This window comes from Ctenopharyngodon idella, chromosome 18 (genome assembly GCF_019924925.1).
Source record: "Ctenopharyngodon idella isolate HZGC_01 chromosome 18, HZGC01, whole genome shotgun sequence".
In the NCBI taxonomy this organism is placed as follows: domain Eukaryota; kingdom Metazoa; phylum Chordata; class Actinopteri; order Cypriniformes; family Xenocyprididae; genus Ctenopharyngodon; species Ctenopharyngodon idella.
In genome coordinates this window covers 13150991-13169636 of record NC_067237.1, presented here as the reverse complement: position 1 = coordinate 13169636, position 18646 = coordinate 13150991, and the positions used below count along the sequence as shown (strand labels likewise).

Sequence of the window (18646 nt, the reverse complement as noted above, 5' to 3'; positions counted from 1 at the left end):
AATGGGATGATACAGTAAAGAGCATGTAAATTATGTAAGCATGATAAATTTGTTTTGATTGTGTAAGAGACAATCAGAGAGGGGATACTGTGATGGAATTTTTTTTAATTAATCATAACAAACATTTCTTTTTCCTTGCAGGAATAACATTTATTTGAAACCTTATTTGAAAGCTTTTGAAACCTAAAATTCCTCAAACCTAGGGCCTAAGGCAGTGTGTGTCTGAATCATGTCCAAATATAGGAAAAGGGGAAATGAAACTTAGGGACAGCTAGACAACTATCTAAATATAATAGCCTCCTGATATTGAGTAAACAACAAACTAATAAACACATGATTTGGGCAAATCTTGCTTTACCTAGTAACAGAAGGGTTTGACATATGAAGAGCCAATCATATTGTAGAACAGTGGTTCCCAACCTTTTGCTCATGACGTCCCCCCTCCATACATATAAGAAACCCTGAGGACCCCTGAGGCATCATACGGAGGTAAGATTAAAAGAAAATGTCAACGAAACTTTTGTGAAGGAAGTCTGTTCCTTCAGAAATGCATTCATATAAACCCCCACCCAAATTTAATGTGTAGAATTGTCTTCTAATATTCTGAGCATCACAACAGTTAGCTTGCTCTGCCCGGTACAGTATTTTCTTTGCTCTTCTCTTTAGCATCCGTCTTCAGCGTGTCCCATCTCTGGCCTCTGTTAATGTCCACACAAATTACATTTTGGGAAATGATTGCAATGCATTTTGTGTGCAAGTCCGGGACAAAAAACGGAACTGGCCGGTTCTGATTGATGGCCGGTAGACCATTGCATCTCTATTACTGGCAACCCTTCACTTGAAGCTCTAATGAGGAGGACACGCTCCCATGTTAAGCCAGGCACACATTTAATGACTAGCTAAAATATTCTAAGACTGTGCTCAACACACAGCACTTGTTTCCTGTGACTGAAGCAGATTTAAATACTTACACACGGGATTTGAACACCTACTGTAATCGCTGACTGAACGCAACTGGCTCTGACTGGACGCATTTGAGCACGATCAGTCATAAGTATCAATTTACATTCATAATTGGCCTTACAATCGCTAAGTGTGTCCTTGGCTTTAGGGAAAGAATAGAAGAGAGTGGAAAAATTCTGGATTTTTTTTAATAAAGTAGTTTGAACCATACACACGTTTTCACTGCGTTATTGTATACACACCAGCCACTGCTGACTTTTCATTTTTGCTGCAGCTCTCACAGCTGGTGTGAACAAGCTCGCGTCTTTTGCGTCATAAAAATGTGATCAGTTTACGTGATCGGCAAGCTGAGAGACCATGTATAGAATCAAAGGAAGTAACTGACAACATTTTCGATAAGTGGCCGATCATTTGGAACATTCCTAGAAACTATACAAAAAGGTTTTTTCGTATCCATGTTTGACCTCAAAAGCATATAAACTCTCGCGCCCCCCCTGCAAACTCTGGCGGACCCCAGGTTGGGAACCACTGTTGTAAAATGCTTTGCAATGCTCATATCCTATATAAACCTTTGTATTCTTTTTGCTGGTGGGATTCTCTGTGATTGATAAGAGGTCCTCCAGCTGTGATTAAAGCATATTCCAAGGCATAGTCTGAAGTCTGTATGTTTTTTTGCTGTGCAGTAAGTTAGTGGAATACTAAAGGCCTTATTCCCAAGTGATAGTGTTCAAAAGGGGACGAGACGTCATTCGACTCAGAGTGAGACTCTTAGGTGGGTTTGAGATTGGGGCCAGGTAACTATAATTCTCAGGCATCATATGCGGTCAGAGTAGTTACACTTAGGCGTCAACCTTTGCAGGCAGAGTGGCATTCACCTGAGGATAATATTGTGGGTGTCTGGGACACCCGGTTTAATTTAAGTCAGGTGTGTAGGGGAAAATCTACCACACCTGCCTGTAGCTTTACTAATCCTGAAGACATTGATTAGCTTGTTCAGGTGTGTTTGATTAGGATTAGAGCTAAACTCTGCAGTACAGTGGCTCTCCAGGACCAACGTTGCCTACCCCTGATTTAATACAATGTCTGTCTTTTTTCACTTACATAAAATAGCTTCAAGCTGCTACATTCTATTATTATATTATTCTTATATTATATTATTCTTTATTGTATATAAAGAATAAAAGTGGCAAATGAAATAAATATAAAATTGATGATAAATATACATATAAAAAAAATTGATGTATTGATATATCTTGTGTCTTGAAATATTAATGTATTTACATGTATTATACTCCTCAAAAGTAGTTCTATGCAAAAAAAAAAAAAAAAAAAAACCTAGCCCAATCAAATTTATAAAGACAGTGACTTTACCTCGTACTTGTCTGGCAAAATCATTTCGCAGATCAGTAATTTCCTCATCGTGTTTCTGTTGAAAGAAAATGTTGTTTATTATCATGTGAGATCTAAATCAGAAGTGTAACTGTCACAGACATTGTAATAATTATATAAACAGGGCTCCAGACTAACTTTTTTAACTAGGAGCACTGTAGCCCCTTTCTGAAAATTTTAGGAGCACAAGCAGAAAATTTAGGGGCACACCTTAAATCGACCTGAAGCGCAGTTATTCACATATTCCCCCATTTTGACTGTATCACTGACAAATGCCTTGGTAATAAATATACTTACAGAAATTACAATGTGCAGTTTTATTTATAGTTTGCAAGGCTCTAGATTAACATTTGAGGGTAGCATTATCATTCATAATGTTTTAATAATAATTCAAAAGCAAAACGATTGAAAATATATATTAGGGAGTGGAAATGGCAGCCACCTACTGGTTACAATGGAATTTCATGTCTTTTTTTTATGTTTAAATAAGTGTGAGTTTTCCTACATGTTGAAACTATGTAATCTATGAAGGATGAACAAATAATGTTTTGGTCATCAGATTAAAAATAACAATTAAATATGATAATATTAGAGTAGGAAAGGTGGCCTCTAAGTTAATAATTAATTTTTACAACGGAAGTGATTCAACCAAAAACCTACTTTAGCTCGATAATAATATGTCCTTAGAGCTGCTGTAAAGCCAAAACAATCTCTGTCCATTAATTTTCCTATTCTCATTGTGAAGCTGCTTTGAAACAATCTGTATTGTGAAAAGTGCTATATAAATGAAGATGACTTGACTTGACTTTCTGCTGATAAACGGTCTGTGAAGCACAAATGACTCAGTGGCTCAGTTTTGTCATGTTTTAATTACGTTTACCATTTTTGATAAAATTTTGATCGCACCGCCAGGAAAAATGATCGCAAAATGCGACCATTTAGTCGCAGTCTGGAGCCCTGATACAAGATGCAAATGGAGGGGAGGGGGGGTGGTATGATGGGGTGCCAACCCTGCAATGGGTCATTGTCATACCATGAACATTTCCTGAGCAGTTGACTCAAATAAGCTTAGAAAACATTGTTCATCCAGGGACGTGCATTTATTACATGGCTAGAGCAAGAACATAATGTTAGTGTTCAAAATAATATTTTAATATGATATAATATTAATATGATGTTTTGTGATGACGGCAACAGTTATATCAATAATAATAACAGTAATAATAATAGTAATACTAAAGATGGTGATGATGATAATAATTTGTATTGACGGCAATAGTAATATCAATAATAATAATAACAACATTTATATCAATAATAATAATAATAATATCAATAGTAATACTAATACTAAAGATGGTGATAATATTTTGTGATGATGGCAACAGTAATATCAATAATACTATAATAACATTAATAACAATAATAATAATAATAATAATAATAACAATAACAATAGCAATAATAAAGATGGTGATGATAATATTTTGATGACGGCAACAGTAAAATCAATAATAATAACAGTAATAATAATAATAATAATAATAATGATGATGATAAAATAACAATAGTAATAATAATAATGTAATAATTAAATAATGACACATGTAACATTGCTGTTTTTTAAATAACTTACTAGTATGGTAGGGTACAAAACTGTTAGAACACAATTAAGCCTTTGAAAACTCTATAATGACAATTAGCTTTAGATGTGACACATGCATACATTTAGCCCATGCATTTGCTGAAGTTAGCAAATATGGCCAAGACAAAAGAGATCTCACAGACTATAAGAAAAGAAGGCTATGGATACAAGAACATTTCCAAAACGCTAAAAGTTCATAGAGACACAGTTGGCAGCATTGTTTGTAACTCCAACCGAAAATGTTGTTGAAATTGTTTCCAAATTTTTAATGTTGATAACACAATGGGATTTTTAGTATAACTAGAGGGACGCAGAGACAAAGGAGCAAAGACTAGTGCAGGGAGGGAAGAAGAAAGGCAAGTAGCAGCTTCTAGAGTACAACAGTTGACCTCAGGTGCATTACACCATAAAAAAATCTTAGAAACATTAGCGGACCAGTAATAAAAAAGAAAATTTGGCAGGGCTAGACCTCCGTCACATTTGTTTTGTTGAAGGATAGATCTATTAACCTTAGGAATCTTACCTGCCCAAATGAACGAAGAGATAATTTTATCTAAACATTTAAAAAAAAAGAATTAGGTAGAAAAAGAGGGAGAGACTGAAAGAGAAATAAAAGTCATGGCAAAACATTAATTTTAATGGTATTTTAATGGTCTCCACTCTTCCTACAAGAGAAAGGGTCAGGCTGTCCCATTGTTTTAAATCAAGCTTAATTTGATCAACCAAATTTGTGAAGTTATTCTTAAAGAGAGAACTGAAAGGGTGTGAAATGTTTACACCTAAATATCGAAACCCTGCAGGAGAGAAATGAAAGGGTAGGGCGCTTTTAGAAATTTTCTTAGCCATATCATTTATGGGGAAACATTCGCTTTTTGTAAAGTTTAATTTGTAACCTGAAAAAGAGCCAAAGGTGTCAAGCAAGTGCATAATCTCATTCGCACAGCCGACTGGATCTTCAACATACAACAACAAGTCATCAGAATATAGAGAAACCCGATGTTCCGTGCCGCCCCTGTGAATCCCACATATAGACGGAGATGTTTTTAAGGCGATAGAAAGTGGCTCGATGGCTAAAGCAAAGAGCAGGGGAGACAGAGGGCAACCCTGCCGTGTCCCGCGGGAGAGGGGAAAGAATGTTGAACTATCAGCATTAGTTTTATCACTTGCAGAGGGAGCAGAGTATAAGAGGTGAATCCGTGAAATAATATTGTGCCCAATGCCAATTTTTTTTTAATGCAGTGAATAAATAATTCCATTCAACACAGTCAAATGCTTTTTCAGCATCAAGGGAAATGATCATTTCAGACTTAGTAGAAAGAGATGGACTAAAAAAAATGTTTAGCAAACGCCGGATATTAGATGACATCTGACGTCCCCTAATAAACCCAGTCTGATCCTCAGATATAATATCGGGAAGACACGCATCTATGTGCTTTGCCAGCACCTTTGCTAAAATTTTTACGTCAGCATTCAATAAACTGATAGGTCTATAGCTACTGCATAAAGTTGGGTCTTTATTTTTTTTTTAATAGAAGGGAGATAGATTGATTTAATGAGGCTGGGAGAAAACCGTGCTCAAACGACTCCTTGTACATATCGAACAATAAGGCGGCTAACTGCACTGAGAATTTCTTATAAAAAGGGGAAGCCATCAGGCCCTGGAGCCTTGTTACACTGCATGAGACCGATGCAAGTGGTGATTTCATTTAATCTGAGAGGTTCATCTAATGTCTCCTGTGTTAATGTATTAATAGTAGGTATATTTAAATTATGTAGGAAAGACTCCATTAAGGAAGCATCAGAAGGAGGTTGAGAAGCATAAAGACTGGAATAAAAGGAGGAAAAGACAGAGTTAATTTTTTGAGGGTCAGTAACAAGCTTATTAGAATGGTTATCATAAATCTGTGTAATAAAGCGGGATGCGGACTGGTGTTTAAGATGGGAGGCAAGAAGATGGCCTGCTCTGTCCCCATGTTCATAATAGGTGGCTTTAGTTCTTTTAAGTAAATATTCTGCTTTATTTGTTGAAAGCAAATCAAATTCAGTTTGCAACTTCAAACGTTTCAACTTAAGATCGGGTTTGGGATCGCTGGAATACTGAATACTGAACACCTCTAAAATTGAACGGATAAGCTCTCGTTGATGAGATTTCCTAATCTTAGCTAAGTGAGCACTAAAAGAAATTATTCTGCCATGAATAAACGCTTTAAATGTCTCCTATAAAAGAGAAGCAGAGACTGATTCAGTTTTGTTAGTCTCAATGAAAAAGTCAATATTTTTGGATAAAAATTCACAGAAATCAGTTCTGGCAAACTTCAAATTTCCACTGAGGTCAGCTCTTAAAAGCAGGCAAAAAGGAAACATCTAACATATGTGGGGCATGATCGGAAATAACAATGGCTGAGTAATCTGAAGAAATAACTGAAGTGGGGCTTTGTCAAGGAAGAAGTTATCAATCCGAGAGTAAACATGGTGCACACTAAAGTAAAACGAAAATACTTTATCAGAAGGATGGAAAAAGCGCCAGGGGTCTACACAGCCTATTTGGTTTGTCAGTGAAATTAAAGACCTGGACATAGTGGAAGATGATGTAGATTTAGTTACAGATATATCAAGATTATTATCGATAACACAGTTGAGGTCCCCTCCAAAAATAAGGTGATGGGTATCGAGATTTGGGATTTTTGAGAAAAGCATGGACATAAAAGTAGGGTTATCCCAATTAGGGGCATTTACGTTTACTAAAACTACAGGGGTATGGAAAAGAACACCACCGACAATTACAAAGCGTCCTTCAGGATCTGAGATTACTTGCCCTGCTAGGAACATGACTCTTTTATGTATTAAAATTGCAGTAGCTCTGGATTTGTTATTAAAACTAGAGTGATACACTTGACCAATCCATTGTTTACGCAGTCTGATATGATCACTCGTACGCAAATGCGTCTCCTGGAGAAATATAATATCAGAGGACAGTGTTTTTAGATGAGAGAAAACTCTGGAACATTTCATTTGGCCACCTAATCCACGTACATTCCATTTAATGATTCTAATATTGTGCCCAACCCTTACCCCTTTGAGTTAACAGGGGGCTTATTCATAAAACTGCCAAGGAGAACATAATGAACTAAATTGGGGAAAAAAGAAAAAAAAAACAATGTTATTTTAACCTGAAGCCAGTTAACATGTGTGATAAACAAAATTAAAAAGCAAATAAGACAAAAGAATCCTCCATCAAACACAACCCTCGAACATGGGCAGAACATAGAGAACAAAAACACAAATATTTTCAGAAACAACAAAAGAAAGTCCCTTCTGATACTCGTCCACTTAGACATGGCGAGTCGCCAGAAAAACTTAATCACAACCAATTAAGTAGTGGAGTTGACTCCAACAAACTTAAAGAATTTAACACCAATAAGACAAGATCTCTTGATAAAGAATAGACAGGATGCAGTTCAGGAAATGTGCAAAACGAGTATACAAGGTGAAGCAAGTAACTATAAGTCTGGCAAGAAAGAGGAGGTGAGTCGAGCAAAAACCTGAGGACTAAATTAGTGAGTGAATACTGAAAGACTATCTATGACTATCAAGCACTCAAAAAAAAAAAAAATAAAAATAAATAAATAAATAAATATTGTAAAAATTACAATAAACATTGAAATTGTTGTATATATATTAATCAGTGAAAGGGAGAGAAAAAAAACCCTGTACATTAAGTGTTCAGAGCATAAAGCATTTACTCACGGGTATAATAAAAAAAATAAATTAAAAAAAAAAAAAAAGAAGGAAAGAGAAAGAAAGGAGTCTCTCCTTATCTTCAACGCAGCCCGTAAAGTTACTCTGCAAAGTTTTGATGGTAGAATTTTTCTGTAGCATCAGGAGAGTCGAAGTAGTACTCTGTACCATTGTATGACACACGAAGTGCGTCATACAACGAACACCGCGTTTGTACAACAGGCCCTTGATGTTGTTGAACAAATCTCTCCTATTAGCCACCGAAGTACAGAAGTCCTTGTAGAATTTGATCCTGTGACCCTTGAATGTAATTTCTTTGGACGATTTCGCCCATTTGAGCACGGTCTCCTTCTCAATGTAATGGTGAAATCTCACTATAATCGGACGGGAATTTTGACCTTGGCGGGGTTTGGGTCTCAGGCTCCGATGGGCTCTGTCAAGCTCTGGTGGGGCGGGAAGGGCATCGCCGACAACCTCGGCGAATAAATCTGTCATAAACTGCCTGACATGCTTTCCCTCGATATCCTCCGGAAGACCAACCACCCGAATATTCTGCCGTTTGGACCGCGAGACGAGATCTTCCACGTTAGCTCTTAAAGCAACATTCTCCTCCATTGCCAACACCAACTTCGACTGAAGTGTAGAGACCTCCTGTTCGAGATGAGTAATCCTGTTGCTGTGATCGGATAAACTAGTTTCCATATCAGTGATGGTAGTCGCTTGAGTCGCCAAGGTAGACCCAATAGAGGCAATGGACGAGTGAATGGACTCCAACGACGAATTCAGCAGCGCCGTGAGTTCGCCAGTCATGTTTCTTCTCAGTTTGTCAAGTTCGCTCACCAATGTGTCAGTTGTTAGCGGGTTTGAAGCGCCGTCCGACATCTTGCCGCTTTCTTGCCCAGGATGAGGCGCTTTGCTTTGAGGGTTGTTTTTACCGCCAGCTCGTGTACCTTTACTCATTAGGAACAGGTAACCAAGTCCAAAAGTAGCGCGAAGAAAACGAACCAGCCCACAATATAGTGTTATGAAAAATAATTGTGAATTTTAAGTCGGAGCACTGACACCACGCGTCTCTCCACTACATGGCAAAACCGGAAGTCATTGTTTGTAAATTAAAAATGTATAGTACCATAGCAAACCTTCCAGGGCATGAAATAAAAAGCACAATTTTATTAAGGGGAACAAGATGTTTGATCAGAGCAGCTGAGGAGGAAAAAAAATAAAAAAATAAAAAATAAAAAAATCGATTGTAACACTTTACAATAAGGTTCATTAGTTAAACATTAGTTAATGTATTAACTAACATGAACTAACCATGAGCAATACATTTGTTACTGTATTTACTAATCTTTGTTAATGTTAGTTAATGAAAATACAGTTGTTCATTGTTTGTTCATGCATTAACAGTGCATTAACTAATGTTAACAAGATTTTAATAATGTATTAGTAAATGTTGAAATTAACATTAAAGATTAATAAATGCTGTATAAGTGCATTTCATTATTAGTTACATGTTAACTAATGTAGTTAACTAATGTTAACTAATGAACCTTATTGTAAAGCGTTACGAAATCAATTTACTGCCAAAGACTTGCAAGATGACCTGGTGAAATGAGGAAAATAACACTTCAATGCAGACTATAAGAACACTAAACAAGCATTGACTTCATGCCTGGACACCTTGGCGAATGACGCTCTTGAACAAGAGAAAAGGCTGACATAAATATATGCTAAAAGAATTTGGATAGGCCTGTGAAGTTCTGGAAGAATGTTTTATGGAGTGATGAGACCAAATTGGAACTTTTTGTATCCATGGATAAGCAGTATGTCTGGCACAAAAAAAAGCAAGACTTATGACCATAAGAACACCATCCCCATGATCAAACATGGAGGTGGGTCAGTCTTGTTATAGGGGTGTTTTGCTGCTGCAGTAAATGAAATTTTTTACCATATGAACAGCGTCATGGATTCTTTGAGGCATCAGGCCATTTTGGCCAAAAGTTTGATGCATACAGTGTGTAAAACTGAAGCTTTACTGATTCATTAGACTTTCCAGCAGTACAATGATCCCAAGTATACAACCAAAACAGCTTGGTTCAGGGATTGGGGTCCCACTTTATATTAAGTGGCCTTAACAACTATGTACTTACATGGCAAATTAAGCATTTGATACAATGTACTAACTATGTATCTGCATGTATTTACATTGTACTTACATTTAAAGTACCGGCATGATCTATCTGTAGTTACAGTAGTGTACTTACATTTGTAAGTACACACCATAATTGCAATATTGTAACTACAATTGTAACTACTCTGCAGTTTCTGTGAATTTTTTGGGGGGCAGTTTTATGTTTTTACATGTGTAAAGCATTATTGTTCATGCCTACCGCAACGTGCTTAAATAAGAGTATGAGGGTGGATATTTATTATTCAAACCATTTCATAGTCAAGCTATGGATGGAACAAATGTTTGCAAAATACACCAGAATACACCAATGTATATTCAGTCATCTAATTTAGCACATTATGGCCCCCCGGGATTCACTAAGTTTGATTTTATTTTACTGTGCAACTCGCATACTGTAAAAGACAACATGCAAATACCAAGCAGTTAACAAATGAAACCTTATTGTAACGTGTTACCAGAAAGGTTCTGGAACATGTGTACCCAGGAACCCAGGAACTAATGTGTACTTACACTGAAAATATACAAAAACAACAATAATAAACAAAAATAAAGTGTGGAACATGTGTCGCTAAAGCCCAATGTTTATTTCTGGTTTAATTTGATTGTTTGGGGTATTTTATGCCTTTTATTTAATGGTTTCCTTTATTAAAATATATATAAAGAAAATTGTTCGAAGATAAGTGAAACCTTGTATAGCGAATTACAGGTATTTAATCAATTAGCTCAAATCATGGGTGAAATATATATAATAACGCGTTATGATTAACTATAATATAGATCGACCAAAGAGGGAATTATGCACATATATTGTGAATTAATTACAACAGATTATAATTAATTACATATATGATTAGTTCTAGTTTAATAGTTGTTTAGAAAACTATCCTAGTTTGTCCAGCAAACTATGGGATTTCTCATAGACTATTATAAAAGAAATGTTATTCTCTGGCCACGAGAATAACTTCCTATTATAGCATTAAAGCGTAAAGCAGTGTTGCAGAATTGAAATGTAGAAGTGACTTGTTTTCTGAATAAGCAGCAGAAACAATCGAGCATGAATATAATGTATTTAATATATGAAACTACGGATACAGAGGCTATACGGCTAAATATACACAAATAATACACATATATAGAAAACGAAAGTAAAGTCAAGAAAACAGAGGTGATCAAAGAAATGGCAAATTACGAACAGTTAAAACCTTTGAGAGCCAGCAAGGAAACTCCGCTTACACATCGAGCTTAAAACGCTTCGAAAAGAATGGTTCTATACTTGCATAGGTTCAGGTGCTGTGGTTGTTTCGTGTTTCTGCAGGAGTTTCAGTTTGTGCGGCTGGAGCGATTGGTCCTTTTCCGAGAAAGGGTTTTTCGGCGGGATTTTCAAACAAGGGTTTAACTTAAGAGTAAGATAACCGGAAAATAAAGAAGAAAGAGTCCGTCTCCTAGGCAATGAAGAGTGAAGACTTCGAGCGACGGATGAAGAAGGCTTGACACAGGAAAACTTGTGCCAAAAAGATGGTCGTCCCGAAGAAGAGGAGCACATGATGGAAGCGCGGTTGCCGAGACATCCGGGAGAGACGAGCGTGAAATGGTGAGGGACAATTGAGAGACAATCGAGAGACAAAGGGAACATGCGTGTGGTTGTCTTTTTTAAAGACAAACAAGCCCAAAACGCCTCCTTGGGTGAACAGCCAATGTCCAGCGTGGATTTTTAGGAGGGAAAAGTTATCTTTGTCTTGCCTTGCGGCTCACTTTGCATAATTTATGATGGTTTCAGAATTGGTAACTTTTACTCCAAAAGACCTTAGAAATAGACTAATGCATGGTATCGTAGCAGAACATGCATAGTTAATTAAAGCATCCTGACAGAATTCGTTTAAGACCAAACATGCCAGGGTGCAAAAGACATAAAGACAGATACAATCTTACACTCGCATATAAAGGTTTGGGGTATAATTCACACAACTATAGTCGTAACTTAATATTAAATACATGATTAAAACTGGAATACAGGCTTACAGGATTACATTTTAATAATATTTTAATGAATGTGACTTAAAGAGAGTCCTGGTATGTTACTCTGTGTGTGCGCATACATGTATTGGAGTTTGACGACGTCTGGAATGTGGCCGTATGGCTCACGGTAATTCGATCTGTAAGTTGACCATGATCGTCTGAAGTCACAAGGGAGAGAATCGGGGATCCATTGATGCGGCCATAAAATGTGTCAAGTGAGCTGTTAATGTCAGCCAGGCCGGAGCCAATGTGAGATTTACAAACAAAAGATCAAGAAGGTAACACTTTAACGGAGTTTATCCTACACAGACGCTACACTTGTGTGACCTGAACACCTTTTTTAAGCATGGCATGATTTTAAGCATGGCATGACCAAACAGGCCTTGCGAAGTATTGCCAGTTCTACTGCCTTACCGGCATTTTGTATCTACTGTCTGTTTACCTTGTGTATGACCATTTGCCTGCTTTCTCTGATTACTGATTATTGGATTTCCATTTTTGACTTGGCTGCCTGTTTGGATTGCTTTTGTGTTTGACCATCTTGCCTGCCTTTTTGACACCTGCCTTTGGATTACCCCTTGACCTGTTGTGGGACTGTTTTTGTGGTTTTGACCCTGTGCCTGGCTTCACGTTCCTTTTAGACTGTTCCTAATAAACTTCAGCACATGGATTCCAACACGGCTTCCGCCTCCTCATTACAGAATACTTTGCCACTGATGAATCCAGCAGAAGTTTCTGAGCTTCAAGCGGCATTTGCTTATCAAAGTGAAGTGCTGAAAGGTTACCAGGAACAGCTTGACAAGCTCCAGTCTGCCAACGAATACCTGACCCACTACATTCGATCGCTTCCTCCACCCACGCCGCAAACGGAAAGCTTTGCTATGCCTGATAAGTTTGACGGTTCTGCTGAACAGTGCAGAGGGTTTATTCGCCAGGTGGAGATTTTTTTGATAACCAGAGGGACAAGTTTAATTCTGATGGGAAAAAATGTGCTTTTCTGATGACACTACTCTCTGGGAAAGCGATCGATTGGGCTGCAGCGGTTTGGGAGGCTGATTTGATGTTTAGAACTTCCTATGATTACTTTATTCATCAGCTACGAGATGTGTTTGAATATCCCGCTGGGGGCAGGGATATATCAGCACAACTACTTCAAATGTCTCAGGGTAACCGTACCGCTGCAGAGTAGGCCATTGAATTCAGAATGCTCGCAGCTCAGAGTAGGTGGAACGATGTTTCATTGAAGGCTGTGTTTCAACAAAGTCTCAATGCTGATCTACAAACTGAACTGGCCTGCAAGGATGAGAATTCTTCATTTTCTGAGTATGTGACACTTGCAATCAGAATTTATAACTTAATGAGAAATGCTCCCAAGAGGAGATCGGCTCGATGGTCACCGTCAAGCACTCCTACCACACATCAGCTTCACCATGTTCCTCAGCTCACTTCACTACCTGAATCAAGGCCAAGTCAGGAACCTATGCAACTGGGGTTCTCCAGGCTCTCTGAGGAGGAGAGAATTCGATGGCGACAGCTCAACCTCTGCTATTACTGCGGTGAAGCAGGCCACCACAGCATGGAATGCCCTCACAAGGCCCGAAAAACCAAGAATACTACCCGGGTAAATATTGAACAATTTTCTCTCCTCCCTATCAAGTCACTTACCTTTCCTGTTCGGCTGACTACTGAAAATATTTCTATTGACTGAACAGTGCTGATTGACTCTGGAGCAGCCCTGAACCTTATTCATAAAGACCTCATCACTAAATTCAACATTCCGACTCAACCGTGCACACCACCTATCAAGATCAGTGCTGTTAACGACGCACCCATAGGAGATGGAATCACCCAACAGACACAACCCCTTACACTTCATATTGGATTGTTCCATCAAGAGGCCATATCTCTCTATGTCATTGACTCACCCCGACATGAAATAATCCTTGGCTTTCCCTGGTTATCTATCCATGATCCAGTTATCTCCTGGCATTATGGTGAACTGACTCATTGGTCTGAATTTTGCCTAGCCCATTGCATGCACTCCACCGTAACCCAACCATGTCTCACTACAAGCATTGAAAGCCCAGATACCAAGCAAACCACGAAGATTCCAGCCTGTTATAATGACCTGACCGAAGTGTTTAGTAAAGCTAAAGCCACACAACTTCCACCTCATTGACCATGGGACTGCGCCATTGACCTGTTGCCCAATGCCATGCCCCCTAAAAGTAAAGTGTATCCTCTATCACGTAGTGAAACCCAGGCTATGGAGGAGTATATATATAAGAGGCCAAGGACGATGGGTTTATCCGCCCCTCGACATCTCCAGCTGCTGCACGGTTTTTCTTTGTAGAAAAAAAGGATGGAAGCTTATGCCCATGTATTGACTACAGAGAACTGAATAATGTCACAGTCAAGTTCCGTTACCCCCTTCCACTGGTTCCTGCAGCCCTAGAACAGCTACGTGAAGCCAAGATCTATACAAAACTTGATCTCAGAAGTGCTTACATCTTGATCAGAATTCGTGAAGGGGATGAATGGAAGACTGCCTTCCTCACCACTAGGGGGCACTATGAGTATCTGGTCATGCCCTATGGACTGGCTAACGCACGTGCATCTTTCAGTCCTTCATCAATTAAATTTTTTTGTGATCTCTTGAACCAGTATGTAGTGGCCTACATAGATGACATTCTAATATATTCCAAGTCAGAAGCTGACCACATTAGTCATGTCAAGACAGTGCTCACCCGTCTTCTGGAGAGCCAGCTGTATGTCAAGGCTGAAAAGTGCGAGTTCCATGTTAAACAAACAACCTTCTTGGGATATAAAATCAGCCATCAAGGTGTTAAGATGGATGAATCCAAGGTTCAAGCAGTCACTGAATGGCCCCAACCTACTACGATAAAGGAATTACAGAGGTTCCTAGTAGGGATGCACCGATCCGGCTTTTTTTGCTTCCGATACCGATCCGATACCTGGAATTCAGTGTCGGCCGATACCGATCCGATATTCAAGTAATAATAAAAAAAGTGCTAAATTGCCTAATAAACTGTATGCCTCACTTAGGGCTGTGACGGTCGGCATGACAACCGCACCACCACGGTCATGGAGTGTCACCGGCGGTAGTGTGACGTATATATATATATATATATATATATATATATATATATATATAATCTCAAAGGTCGCGTTAACCGAAAATTTTCCATCATTGATGGAATTTTTTTTAGCAGTGATGGAAAAAATCTGCAGCCTGTCCGTCATTTTGACAGATTACTGAGGCTAACTGTAATTCCCACCCCTGTCCAGTTGGTGGTGAGTGCGCTCCAGTGTGGCAGCAGAGCGCGAGTTCAGTCTCCAGAATAAAATGAAAACAATGCGTTTGATTATATTTTATTATATATTATAATACTTATACTTACATAATTAAGTTTCTAATCCATTTAATTTTGTTTTAAATAGTTCGTTTTATTTTTCTTGCTGCTGACTATAAGTTTATGGTCAACAAATTTCTGAGGTATATACGTGACATTGTTTGCAACACTGATTGAACTGACGTGATACAGATTTCAGTAAGCTACTGCAACTTTCAACATATTTTTTGATTTTCATTCATGTTTATTTCCTTCTGTAAAGTAGTAAAGAGGAAGAGATGATCGCGTTCACTCACGATCCTCAAAAAGTGTTCAAGATGACACAGTCTTTACCTTTCTTTCCATAATACTTTCTTTTCATAATATAAATAAATGCATAACCAATTTGTTTATCCTATAAGTTTGTGAATAAATATGAAAATGTGGACGAAATCAGAAGCTATTAAATGTCTTATCATTAAAATATAAAAATGAAAATGATGCATGGTAATAATTATGACGATATTTTTACGATCCTGTCCGTCAAAATGATGGCGAAAGTCTAACGCAACCTCATATATCAAAAGTCTAGTGTAACAACTGTAAATAAACCAATAGCTTCACTAGCTCGGTAGACATTCAAAATAAACAGGAGTCCAGCTGATTCCTTCATCCATGACTCATGGCTTGTTTTTCATGAATGTTTGAGTCATATAACATAAACTAAATATATTTATATACAAATATAGGCTATACTATAAAATTAAAAGACATTTCTTTTAACTTTATAGCGGAGTTTTTTTTTTTAATGAGGCAGCAACATATGATAGATAGGACAGAACAAAAAAAATGCTATTAACAATCTTTCATTACGCAAAAATATGAACGGCTCCCATACAGAGCGGCACAAAGCGCTATGCGCATCCCGTGTGCAGAATGATGCGCTTGAAGCATCATGGAGTCACAGCGCGCAGCGGCAGTGTCAAGTCAAGTCACCTTTATTTATATAGCACTTTTTACAATGTAGATTGTGTCAAAGCAGCTTTACATTGATAACTGGTACATTATTTGGCTGCACAGCAGCTCTTAAAGAATAGTGTCAATGCAGGCAGATCAAAGCACTGTTGAATATCAAATGTCAAGTCAAATGTCAAGTGTCCAACTAAGCAAGCCAGAGGCGACAGCGGCAAAGAACCCAAACTCCATCAGGTGACATCAGGTGGCAGACAAGTGGCAGTGCTTCGCATTGAAAAGTTCAAAGCACAAAGTGAAGATATACTGATGCGTATTGTATTACCAGTATCGTTATCTACAGATGAAGTATAATAATAGAAACACTGATTCATCTTGGAGAGAGTTTCATTGTGTTGACTGTTGTAACCGAACACGACACGCAGTTTGAATGCTGAATTGAGAATGACTGACAGCCGTAGCGGAGGGAGGCATTTACGTGAACTTTAATTTAACGACTTAAATATTTATCTGTACCTCAAATTAAACTATGGAATGGCGTCAGAACACTTGGAATATAGTGCACAGAAACTTTCTGGTGCTTTTTAATGTTTTTGTGCCTTTTGTGGAGCCTAACAATAACACAGACAATGTATTTCAGCCATATACTGATACGCACAGTATTGGATTTGGATCGGTCCCGTCCGGCCGATACCCGATCCGGCAAAAATGGCAGTATCGGAGCCGATACCCAATCTGAATATCGGATCGGTGCATCCCTAGTTCCTAGGCTTCGCGAACTTCTACAGACGCTTCATTAGAAACTACAGTCAGATTGCTTCTCCATTGACATCACTTTTAAAAGGAAAACCTGCCAACAGTCCCCCAAACAAACATTATGTACCACAAGCTCTTTGTCTACGAGTCATGCAATGGGTCCACACACCTCTAAGCTCAGGTCACCCTGGAATTTCCCGTACCCTCCGCCTGTTACAAAACTCCTTCTGGTGGCCATCAATGACTAAAGACGTTGCAACCTATGTTAAATCTTGCCATGTCTGTGCACAATCCAAGACCCCCAAGGAGTTGCCCTCGGGCCTCCTCCAACCACTGCCAACTCCACAACGTCCCTGGTCACACTTGTCCATAGACTTCGTCACTGACCTGCCCCTCTCAAATGTTTTCACGGCTATACTGGTAATCATTGATCGCTTCTCTAAGTCCTGCCGTTTGGTTCCCTTAAAAGGTCTTCCTACAGCCATGGAGACAGCACAAGCCCTGTTTCATCATGTCTTTCGGGTCTATGGCATACCAGATGACATTGTCACTGACAGGGGAACCCAATTCACATCTCAGGTCTGGAAAGCCTTCTGCAGGCACCTGGATATCAATATAAGCCTCACTTCAGGTTACCACCCACAATCAAATGGACAAGTAGAACGCCTAAACCAGGAGATCAGCAGGTACCTTAGAAGCTATTGCAGTCGTAAACAACACCGCTGGACAGAATTCCTCCCTTGGGCTGAGTATGCCCAAAACTCCTTGACTCACTCTTCCACTGGCATGACTCCCTTCCAATGCGTCTTGAGATACCAACCCCCCTTGTTCCCGTGGTCTGGCAAGCCCTCGTCAGTCCCCGCTGTGGACGACTGGATCAGGCGTAGTGAGAGGGTGTGGGACAGTGCCCATGTCCGTCTACAGAGAGCCGTCAGAACACAGGAGTTCCAGGCCAACAGACGACGACGTCCACACCCTCCCTACCAACCAGGACAGCGGGTCTGGCTCTCTACGAGGGACCTTAAGCTGTGGCTACCGAGCAGGAAGCTCAGTCCCAGGTATGTTGGCCCATTCAAGATTCTCAGACAGATTAATGATGTCACATACCAACTTGAGCTTCCTGTTAATTATCGTATCTCTCCGTCCTTCCATGTCTCACTCCTTAAAACCATCCACCCGGATGCTGACCCCAATGCCGAAAACCAAGAGCTACCACCACCACTGGATGTAGATGGTTCACCAGCTTACAAGGTGAACAAGTTGCTGGATTCAAGATGTAGAGGAGATCAGCTCCAATACTTGGTGGACTGGGAAGGTTATGGACCTGAGGAGAGATCATGGGTGCCCACGACATCCTGGACCCATCTCTCATTGAGGACTTTCATCGAGCCAGACCCGATCGACCAGCACCACGACCACGGGGACGTCCACGTAGAGTGCCAGGAGGGGTTCTGTAATGCCACACCAGCAGAGGGAGCCCTCGCCTGAATTCTGACTGTGTGCCACTCCCTCTGCTCAGTCTACAGTCACTTCCTGTTTGGCAGACATTTTAAGCATGGCATGACCAAACAGGCCTTGCGAAGTATTGCCAGTTCTACTGCCTTACCAAGCGTTTTGTATCTA

At 39.1% G+C, this 18646-nt stretch overlaps 1 protein-coding gene across 5 annotated transcripts in view; it reads right to left on the bottom strand.

Annotated features, from left to right (window-relative positions):
• gas8 (growth arrest-specific 8) overlaps positions 1-18646 on the bottom strand; it is a 122114-nt gene that overhangs the window by 81738 nt on the left and 21730 nt on the right. For 4 of the 5 annotated variants that reach the window (XM_051871035.1, XM_051871034.1, XM_051871033.1 and 1 more), the window contains exon 5: positions 2335-2389. The exons of the other annotated variant lie outside the window; for it this stretch is intronic. In XM_051871035.1, the coding sequence (XP_051726995.1) occupies positions 2335-2389 (55 nt within the window). The remainder of the gene's footprint in view (positions 1-2334; positions 2390-18646) is intronic. 5 annotated transcript variants of the gene reach the window in all.